This window comes from Amblyomma americanum, chromosome 3 (assembly GCF_052857255.1).
Source record: "Amblyomma americanum isolate KBUSLIRL-KWMA chromosome 3, ASM5285725v1, whole genome shotgun sequence".
Taxonomy (NCBI): Eukaryota; Metazoa; Arthropoda; class Arachnida; order Ixodida; family Ixodidae; genus Amblyomma; species Amblyomma americanum.
In genome coordinates, this window is record NC_135499.1 from 175,077,552 (window position 1) to 175,088,590 (window position 11,039).

Genomic DNA, 11,039 nt, shown 5'->3' on the forward strand with positions numbered 1-11,039 from the left:
AAGCAGCGAAATCGCTCGAACCAAATTCGATGACGTCGACCCCGAATTTAAAAATGATGCGAGCCTTATTGTTTACGCTGCAACAGGTGCAATATCGTGCTCCTCTGGGCGTCGATATTGCTATCAGTCAAAGACTCGATATTTCGTTTTCTTTGTCATTTCCCCTTGTTTACTATATATTTTTTAAAGTTTTTTTTTATAACAGGTGGTGCAGATTGACTGTCAAATGTTGTACATGGGGCGTTTTCCTGGACGAAATCGAGCGCATCTTTGACATGTTGAACCAACCCTGCTACTTGTGAATCCCATAAGCAAGACAGGAGTACAAAAAAATTGTTTCAAGAACAAAAGATTGGAAAAAAATACTTTTTTATCTGGATGCGATGAAATAATACTCATAGATAGGAGAAGAAGATAATATAGCTTTGGAAGTAACGAGGCGAGGAAAGAATGTTCAATGCTCTAAAGTCGGCCTAGAGTCCTCAAGTGTTAAATCAGAGGCGGGCGAACGAATGTCAAGAATTAGACCCGACGTATCACGCACTGTGCACTCGGCCTACAACACTCAAAGAACAGACGCTATATAGGTATGCAAGACGTGTATAGTTCTCCCTACTTCGCTTGTATGCACCGTACTTGCACAAAGATGAATGTGCGCTTGGGTGCGTGAGGCCGCTACGTTTATACAGGAACGCTCCATGCGAGCCCGACTCAAACGACGGCTGGCCGGAAGCGCTCGCGGTTGTCCGGGTGCAGCTTGGTGGGGAAGCGCGAACCGTCTCCCAGGCTCGTGAACACCGGGAACATCCAGAGGAGGGGCCTTGGACCGAACACCTCGACGAAGTTGTTGTAGGCGCCGATGTTGAACGTGTCGCCCTTGTCTACGAAGCAGGGGCTGCGCAGGGCCTCCAGGGTGGTCCGGTTGAGCGCCACCAGGGTGACGTGGAAGTAGAAGAAGGAGGTGAGCGACACGCAGAAGGCGATCGCCACGATCACCAGGCCACCGACCTGCGCTGCTGGACCAGCGGGTCGCCAGTTGCCCCAGGGGACATGGCGCCAGTAGCTGCCGGCCGTGAAGAGAGTGTAGACGGACAGGAGGATCAGGTAGAGGTTGGTGAGCAGGAACGGCTTGTAGGTGCTGAAGCAGACGCAGTTGTTGAACCAGGGGCAGTGGTGGTCCATCTTGGGAACGCACCGCCGGCACTGGGAGCAGTGGTGCGTCCGGTCGGGCTTAATGCGGCGGCAGACCTCGCAGTAGTTGACGCTACCGTCACGACCGCGCGTGAGGACACCGCGCTGCGTGCCCAGGATCTCGAGGAACTGCTTGCGCGCCTGCTCGGAGCGCGCCTCGTTAAGCAGATCCAAGTCAACTTCGGTGAGACTGAAATAGGCCGGTACGGCCGGTGGGGGGGTGACGACGGTCGCCACCTCTGACCAGAGCAGCAGCATGAGCAGGACGTGGAAGCCCACGATGAGTCCTAAGCGCGTCGTGTCGTCGCTCACCACGGAGCCGCAGAAGACGATCACGTAGGCGTAGTACGTCCAGAACATCAACACTGCGCTGCCGGCCACGGGAAGCCAGTTGACGCACTCTTCGGAGGGCATGTGCGGGCGCTTGTGGAGCACCTTTGTCCCAGACTGCGACCCCACACCTCAAGGGCGCCACGGCGCCTTCTTCTTCTTCTTCACCCCAGGTATATGGCACATACCCACGCGGGGGGATTGGCCAAGGTGTAGTTGAATAAACAAAGAAGTTTCCATGGAAGATGACGACAAAATTGTAGCACCAATCGTGAATTTTGAAAAATCAATGAATAAAAACAACAAAACAATATTGACAGTTAAATAACAGACAGCATTTTGGTGAAAAAAGAAGAGCTCGTAGAACTTTAAAAGAATTAGCACATCAACCTACCAGTTGCAATTATGTAATCGTGGAGAAACCCACAAATAAAACCCAATGCGAATCCCTTGGCGTTCGCACCAAACGATAATAATACTGGCAAAGATAAAGGGCCTTCTGCGCCTTCTGCACGGCGCCTTCTGCAGGTTCTTCTTCTTCTTGGTCTTCTTTTTCTTCTGTTAGATCCGAGCGGGATGTGGCGTCCGTGTGTCTATTTCTTCATTTGCAGTTCCCTCTAAGTGACACTTCGTTAGCGCTGACTCACTGTGAACTGGAGCAAACAATTTCGGCTGGTCATGACTAATAAATCAACACACTGTACCTCGGAAGCACTAAGTGACCAGACATTAGATTGAGAATAAAGTACGGGCAAAACTTTACTAAAGCTTTCATTTGGGCTAGTTGGTTGTAGCAGTGAAACATATTGACTAGCGCAAACACAGACAGGGACCAAAGCAAGAGTCTAGCAAGAGACTAGCGTGTGTCCTGTCTCTTACTCTTGCTTTGGTCCCTGTCTGTGTTTGCGCTAGTCAGTATGTTAAAACTATACAGGAGCGAAGAAGTGGTTCGGGCTGCGAGAAGGAGGATATTGCCGATATCGAACGTAGAGCACAAAAAGGTCTCCTCCTTCTCCTCAAACACAGCCTATGTCGTGATCGGTGAACAAGGCTAGGAAAGCGAAAAAAAAACTAACGACGAGACAAAGCACCCTACCCGTTGTCCCGTCCTATCGTCGCCGCTTGTTTTCCTGGCGTCGTATACCCATCACGAACGAGCCCCATAACAGCCGAGCAGCAAGATGCCTCGACCGCGGCCTAATTAAACTGTCATGAAGTGCACAGCGTGATAGGAGACACAAAGCGAAGGACAAAGAAACACGAGACGAACTACAGCGCTGTGCTCGTCTCGTGATTTCTCGTACTTAACTGTGCGTTTCCGATCGCGCTGTGCGCTTCATGATGCTTCTGAACCAACTAGCCCACCCAAATGTCTTAGTTATAATTATAAACTGTCTGCTGCAAATGCTCTTCAGCTTTGTAACTGCTGTGCAACTAATCGCAATTTTGCTGGCAAGCTTTTGTTGTTCACCCATTTTCCAAGAGGACATGACCATGCTTGGGCATTTCACAGTCACAAGACCAATCAGGACTTGTCAAAACACAATTGGAATCAAATGGAATCCGATTGGTTCTAATGCGCTACTACTGTGTTGGGCCGATTCTAAATGATAATTTTTAACGCGGTTTGCCAAGGTTTACAGAGCAGCCAGTGCATCCAACTCTCCTGTGGAAGGTGTACAGACTGAATACAACATAGGAGATTCCAAATATACCTTCGTCCCAAAAAATGCATGCATGCAACAAATTTTTATGTGAAGTGGAAGAAAATGAAGTGGAAGGATAAAAGTCGTAGGAATCCAGAACGAATTCGTAAAGTAACAACCATTTGAGCGACAATAAAAGAAATCCCTTGGTTAAAACAACATGGCTGTGAAGGCACTATACATAATAAATCATTGTTCCTGATTCGCTCTTCTTTTTTTAGTCGTTTCACCTTTTTTATAACGTTATTTATTGCATCAGGGCATAAAGGGAGTTGTGAAGGGGAAAGAAGAGGGAGGGGGCGTTAAATGAGTGAGAAAAGGGGGAACGATTTAATGAATGCGAGGGGTGAGTGGTGACGTTGCCCGTGCGTCCAAGCGATATATGAGGATGGGTTGCTCGGCGGGAGACCCGCTGCTGCCGTCGGCTTCAGCGCCGGGCAAACCCAGAACAAGTGGTGAATATCGGCCTCAGTAATTTGGGAGTTGCAGACAGGACACCCTGGGCGGGGATATAAGTGTCGAAATTGGGGCCAGGGTCTTTCCAGCTCTTCGTACAAATCAGTGAAACCTACTTTTTCTTCTTTCATCTCGAAATTCTTTCAAAACCCTGCAAGAAAACAGAGGAAATTAAAGAAAATAGAAGAATAGTACGCTGTGACTCCAGTCCTCTCTTTTAAAGAACGAAAGAAATTAAATGTTGCTCTCCCTTACACTAGCTCGCACATAAAAACTAAATGGAGCGCGTGGACGAAGACGACGAAAGAGGCGCACGATACGCAAGCGTTCAGGCGCGAGCACCCGTCCACACGTATTCTCGTCTCGTATTCTGTGGCCATGACGCTGCTGACGGGCGACGACGGCCGTGGTGAGAGACTCGTCCTGCCACCGGCCATCCCGCGTAAGCAGCGCAGCGCCGGCACCGGGTGCAGAGCGGCCGCGCGGCACTGCTTCGCCGCCCTGATGAGACTCCTGCGGGCATTACTCTGCCCGTCGCTCAGCTGCCGCAAGCGGTTCAGGGGCTTCTTCGCCCTGCTTCGGCTTATGCCCATTGTGGTCGAATTTATCGTGCTCGGCTGGGAGTACCACACGTACGTGCTGGTCATGTGCCGGCGGCTCCTGGCCGACGCCAGCCTGACCTACCAGCTGACGCGGCTGGTGGGATTCCACGTCACGCTGTTCTTCTCGCTGTGGCCCTTCGAGCGCCTGCTCCGCTCGCCGCTCAAGCCAGTGCCCGTCTGCTTCTACGTGATGCAGCGCATGGACAGCGCCGACCGGCGCCGGCGCTACTGCTACCGCTGCCACGTGATCAAGCCCGACCGGTGCCACCACTGCCAGATGTGCGACACGTGCGTGCTCAAGATGGACCACCACTGCCCCTGGTTCAACACGTGCGTGTCGTTCGCCAACTACAAGTTCTTCCTGCTCTTCCTCTTCTACTCGCTGGTGCACTGCGCCTACGTGTCCTGGACCACGTACCCGCACTTCGGCGCCACCCCGCGCCTTATCCTGGGCTTCTGGCCCGAGCTCAACATCACCTTCCTCTTCCTCATGTCGTTCTTCTTCGGCCTGGCCTTTGCGGGGCTGCTGCTTTACCACGTGTTCCTCGTCTGCATCAACTGCACCACGCTGGAGATGATCGCGAGGCAGAACATCCGCCACTACGACGTCGGCGTCTGCAGGAACCTCGCCCAGGTGATGGGAGCCAACAAGCTGCTCTGGTTCGTGCCCATTTACACCAGCCTCGGAGACGGCGCTGTCTTTCCCTCGCGTATGGATGCCACCAAGACATTGTGGGAGGTGTGAACATGGAACGGGTGTTTTTGTGCGCGTGTGTCTTTGACGAGCTGCAGCGTGACATTGGACGCAGCTAGCTTTCTTAATCTGACCTCAGAAAACAGACAACAACCTGGGAAGTATGTGCAGCCAGAACTGGCGATTTGTACAGCCTGTCTTTGTTTGCTCCCCTTCCTCCCCGCACCGTTAGTAACAACCTCGCTGTCATTTAAATCATTCACATTTACAAATTCTCACAAACGTCCACTGCTTGTCTTCTTTTGCTTGAGTGTATGTTTTCGTCGCCCACAAAGCCGGGCTGTGAGTGTATCAGGATGTTCTTAGTCTAAGGCGTTCCACACGAGGTTTAAGTGAGACTTCTGTAAATTACTTGCATATGAGCTGTTATTTAAAAATGCTAGAGTGACAGAACTCTGTGAGGCAAAGAGCTCTTATACTATGCATCTCCAGATGGTCTAAAATAACCCATAATATGACTCTACAGTGACTCTTTCTTTTCACCTATTCGTTATTCCTCTACCTCACGGCGCCACCCAGATGTCTACCATATGTTACTGCGGCTTTGCTTTCATCTTCAATTCACACAATAACCCCAACTGAGATCTTTTTTAGAGCGAACGAAGCATATTTGCTCGGGTCTAGCGAAAGTATTTCAAAGAAGCTTATCAAGCGCGCGATGACACCTCCTTTTAGCGAGGTGACGCAATATAGCATGATGTAGGCAACGATGGACTGCGCAGAGGCGTTCGTACGGTCTCTGGAAGCACGAATGCACTGCACGGCAAACACGAAGTCTCTCTGTGCCACGTCTTTTTTCCACGTCACGGAACCTATCGGTTCTGTGCCACAAAGACATCATGCATACCAAGAATTATCACCCCCCCCCCTCCACTTCTCTGCGCCACCCATGGAGGAAGACACCATTAGATTATCCTGGCACCGTCCGTTTGGCTTGATTTATGAGGGTTAACGTCCCAAAGCGACTCAGGCTATGAGGGACGCCGTAGTGAAGGGCTCCGGAAATTTCGACCACCTGTGGTTCTTTAACGTGCACTGACATCGCACAGTATATGGGCCTCTAGAACTTCGCCTACATCGAAATTCGACCGCCGCGGCCGGGATCGAACGCGCGTCTTTCGGGCCGTCCGTGTTTCACTGTGAACAGAGCGTGGGGATCGCTTGTTTCAGGTCTGAGTCATAAATAGAGGAAGAATCCCTGTAAGAATGATTTCTCCCCTTCGTATAAAACGATGTGTAAAACAGGCCGCCAGCCGCTTTCTCTCTCTCTCTCTCTTTTTATTCCCTTCTCCACCGGTGCTCGAATCACGACATTCTGGCGCTATGAAGGGGATCTTGTGAAGCCTTTAAGCACTAATCCAGCGGCCAGGCCAGCTCTCCTCTTTTACTACGCGAGAGATGTATCTATCTAGAGCGGCGCAGCCCTCGCATAAGCGGCACGAATGACGCGGCCGATATCTCTTTCGCAAACGAAGACTGGTGGCTAGGGAATACTCCCCCTCCAAGTCCAGTGTATAAGTAGACGGCTGTTGAATAAAGTGGCGTTCTTCTGTTCCCACGCTTGGTGGCTCTGGTCATGCCTCGGCTGCGGAACCCTTCGATGCATGGTGTGAGAAGTGAGATGAGCGTCGATGTCCACTCTGGATGAAGCGCAGATTGCACTGCAAGACCGGCCAAGTGGACTTTCTTAAGCCGCCAGGCCCGCTGAGCTCGGCTGGGGAAATTGCCGAAAACTGGTAAGCATTTAAGCAAAGGTTCGAATTTTTTCTCGCCGCATCACAACCAACCGACAAGCCTCGAACGGAATCACGCAAAACGGGCAATTCTCCTGAGCGTTGCAGGCGAAGAAGCTGTCGAGATCTTTAACGCGTTCAGCTTGAGCGAGAAGGAGAGCAAGAGTGAATTCGCCACGGTCATTAAGAAGTTTGATGCATATTGTGCGGCGCAACAAAATGGAGTGCATAAGCGCTACGTCTTCCGCACACGAGTTCAGGCCCCTGGAGAGTCTTTCGAACCTTTTCTACGGGACTTAAAACCCAGGCACGAGCATGAAGTTTCGGCCCTTAGATGGAGGCAAAAATCAGGGACCAAATTGTTTTTTACAACAAACGACGAGAAAGTCCGGGAACATTTGCTGCGTGACGCCATGCTGACGCAACAGAAGGCTGAGCACGTTGCTAAAGCAGCTGTAGTGGCAGCATCTCGAGAAAAAGTATGGACACGGGAGTAAAACCAAATTTATACGATGCGCAAGGAACACGTACCTGTATAGACGTAACGTTAAGAGATCGGAAGCGGGCAGAGTGGGTGAGAGAACAAACATGGGTTAATGACATCCTAGTTGAAATTAAAAGAAAGAAATGGGCTTGGGCAGGGCATGTAATGCGAAGGCAAGATAACCGCTGGTCCTTAAGGGTAACGGAGTGGATTCCAAGAGAAAGTAAGCGGAGCAGGGGGCGGCAGAAGGTTAGGTGGGCGGATGAGATTAAGAAGTTTGCAGGCAAAGGGTGGATGCAGCTGGCAAAGGATAGGGTTAATTGGAGAGACATGGGAGAGGCCTTTGCCCTGCAGTGGGTGTAGTAGGGCTGATGATGATGATGATGATGATGCTGCGCCATCCTCGAGCTCTTCATGTTGTCCAAGGGGCATCATGCCATCCTAGGCCTACAAGCCAGCGAGAAGCTTGGACTCGTGTCGCGCGTACATGCAGTTTCTCAAAACAGCTCTGAGGATATCACAGACATATCGCCACTTGTTCACAGGAACCGGGTGCGTGGAAAGGGCCTATCGGGTGGTCCTGCGTGACGACGCCACGCCAGCCGTCCAAACAGCCCGACGAGTACCGCTGGCCCTCCAGGAGCCTCTACGAGAAGAACTAGGATGCACGGAGCGCGCAGCCATCATTACCGAGATCAGAGCCCACAGACTGGGTAAGCCCATTGGTCATTGTTCGAAAGAAATACGGAAAAATTCGAGTATGTATCGACCACAGGAGGATCAACCAGTGCATCAAGAGGGAACATTACACAATGCCGCGACGTGAAGACATTGAGGCAGAGTTAGCACGCGCTAAAGTTTTCTTGCGCCTTGACGCAAACTCCGGTTTTCATCAAATTCCTTTGGACAAAGACATCTCCCGGATTTGCACCTTTGCAACACCATCTGGGCGCTACAGATTTATGTGCTTACCTTATGGTATATGATCAGCCTCGGAGGTATTTCAAAAACCCTAAATGAAATTTTTGAGGGCACTTCCCGGCGTCACAGTATACGTCGATGACATGCTAGTATGGAGGTCATCTAGGCAGGAGCATGACATACGCCTGCAGTCGGCACTGCGAACAGCAGAAGGCGCCGGATTGACATTTAACCAGGACAAATGTTCCATTGGTGCCTAAAAATTGACTTCCTGGATGACGTAATTGGCAAGGAAGGGATCCAACCAAACCCATCACTGATAAAATGCATGGCACAAATGCCACCACCAGCTGACAAGCTCGCGGTACAGAGGATGCTGGGCGTCGTGAATTATTTCCGCAAGTTCATGCCGTCATTGGCACAAAGTACGACGCTTCTCAGAAACCTTATCAAGAAAAGTGCTGCGTTTGACTGGACGCCTAATCACGGTGATGAGTGGAGGAAGCTGTGCGACGGTCTAAGTAGTGCGCCCTTGCTGACGATTTTCGATCCAACAAAGGTATCTTGTGATGTATCACGAAACAGAATCGGTGCAGCACTATTGCAGTGTTACGACGGCACATGGAAGCCAGTAGCATACGCTTCACGGTCACAAACAGAGTGCGAACAGCGTTACTCGCAAATTGAAAAGGAGGCCTTGGCGGTTGTGTGGCTTCGAGAAATTCAACAATTTTGTCTCTAGATTATCCTTGAGACTGATCACCATCCCTTGATCGCCGTCTCGCAGAAAGCCATTGGAGACATGCCCCCGAGGTTGCAGAGGTTTATTCTGCGCCTTTTGCGCTATGAAGAAAAAATGCAGTTTACGCCAGGAAAGAAGATACTCCTCGCCGACATGCTGTCCCGGGCAACCAAGGCCATCGCAGACAACGACATCAATGACGAGACGGAAGAGCACGCAGTGTGTGGTCTCTTCGCTTTGTTACCGTACCGAGAACACATGGAAGACGTCGGCTAAGGAAACTAGGCGGGATGAAGACTTAAAACTAGTTATTGAGGACCTGGCGTTCGGAAACCGCTTAAAGGACAGTGGAAGCCGTTTGAGGTAGAGCTTTCTCATGTGAAGGGAGTACTCGTAAAAGGGTTCAAAGCTGTAATTCCGGCTTCCGTGAGGAAAGAAACGTTGGAAAGAATTCAACAAGGCCATCTAGGCATTAATCTGGTCTTCTGGCCGGGAATCAACTTTGACATAGAAGCATTCCTACGGGCGAGTTCTGCGTGCAGGGAATACGCCTAAAGACAGCCACAAGAACCGTTAAAGCTGCGACCGGTACCCAATACACCATGGTATCGTGAAGGCATCGATATTTTTGAGCACGGTGGACGGTAATATCTATGCATCTATGACGCACTGTCTAACTCTCCCGAAGTGGAGCTGCTCAAAGATACTCCCGCGAAGACCTCCATTGAAGCAACAAGGCCGATTTTCTTCCAGATACGGCATACCAGTGGAAGTTTGTTAAGACAAAGGCCCGCAATTTTCTAGCCACGCTTTTGCTCCTTTCGCTGGGACGTACGACTTCAACCACAACACTTCAAGCCCTAGGTAGCCCCAGTCCAACGGTCTGGCTGAAAAGGGCGTACAAGTAGTTTAGAGTATTTTAAAGAAAAGCAATGAAATGAATAAAGATTTTTGGCTCGGTCTTTTTGCATAAATATCTACGTCAATGAAATCCGGGCCATCGCCAGCATGCGAGGTGCTTCAAGGAGGAAGACTCCGGGCAACGTTACCCGACGTCCGGCTGTCTCCAGTTCACAACGTACAAAAGACTCGTCAAACCTGCCGTTCAAACCGACAGCTAGCACCGCTCAACCCTGGGGACACGGTTCGCATCAAAAAAAGGGGCATGGGCTACTAAAGGTCAAGTCATTCAGGCTTCAAGATATCGCAGGTCGTATGACGTAATTGCCGAAGACGTCACCATCCTGCGACGCAATCGACAGCATCTGCTGCCTACAAGGGAAGCCTTTCGACAGAAAAGCCTCCATCAGCCCAACGACAACGTCTGCCAAGTAGCAGATCAAACCTCCTCTTCACAGTCCAGCAGCAACAACGCAACAGCGTCAACGGCTACAACTGCCAGCTGTCCTTCCTCTCTCAGCGCTTCTTCTACCGTGCAGCAGCACCAGGAATCTACATTCAGAAGGTCTACCCGAGAACGAAGGCCGCCACAGAGGCTTGCATATGATCGAAACTTTGTGCAGATTTCCTAAGTTCAGAGTTTCACTTCTATCGGATGTTTGTTTTTTCCTTTGCAAGAAAAGAGGATGTATCCTATCTAGTGCGGCGCGGCCCTCGCATCAGCGGCGCGGGGGACGCGACCGATATCTCTATCGCAAACGAAGCGTGGTGGGGAAGGAACACCCGCTCTCCCACTCCAGTGTATAAGCAGACGGCTGTTCGATAAAGTGGCCCCACGCTTGGTGGCTATGGCCATGCCTCGTATGCGGAATCCAACGATGCAAGAGAGCTCGAGCAAGATCGCATGTACGACAACCCTCCCGAGGACGACTTGTTGAAGCTCGAGCGGGCGTGCTACGCACGAAGCAGTGGTAGACACGAGCATGGCGGCAGAGATGTGCGTCATAGACCGGCGTAGACATCTGTGCGGTGAGCGCGCAGGAAGCAAGAGTTTCTAAATATTACCAATATCACCTTTCAGAAACTCTACGGGCAGGACGAGAAGACGGTTGACTGCTCCCGCTCCCTCCGTGCCAAGCAGGTGGGTCCACCCTGGCGCAAGCGCTGTAATTAACGTCGTGGCAGCCAGCAGCGCGTAATGAGGCTGGAAGCGATGTTTT

At 51.0% G+C, this 11,039-nt stretch overlaps 1 protein-coding gene and 1 pseudogene across 1 annotated transcript; one reads left to right on the forward strand and one right to left on the reverse strand.

Annotated features, from left to right (window-relative positions):
- Positions 1 to 369: 369 nt before the first annotated feature.
- LOC144123487 (palmitoyltransferase ZDHHC15B pseudogene) lies at positions 370 to 1,678 on the reverse strand (annotated as a pseudogene).
- Positions 1,679 to 4,038: 2,360 nt separating this feature from the next.
- Positions 4,039 to 5,280, forward strand: LOC144123488 (palmitoyltransferase ZDHHC15B-like). Its single transcript, XM_077656305.1, has one exon. It carries the CDS (start codon positions 4,062 to 4,064, stop codon positions 5,028 to 5,030), a length of 969 nt encoding a protein of 322 aa, XP_077512431.1. The 5' UTR covers positions 4,039 to 4,061; the 3' UTR covers positions 5,031 to 5,280.
- The last annotated feature ends 5,759 nt before the right edge of the window (positions 5,281 to 11,039 follow it).

Excerpts from the sequence above, each read along its gene's own strand:
- LOC144123488 (XM_077656305.1), top strand. The coding sequence starts at position 4,062 with ATGACGCTGCTGACGGGCGACGACGGCCGTGGTGAGAGACTCGTCCTG.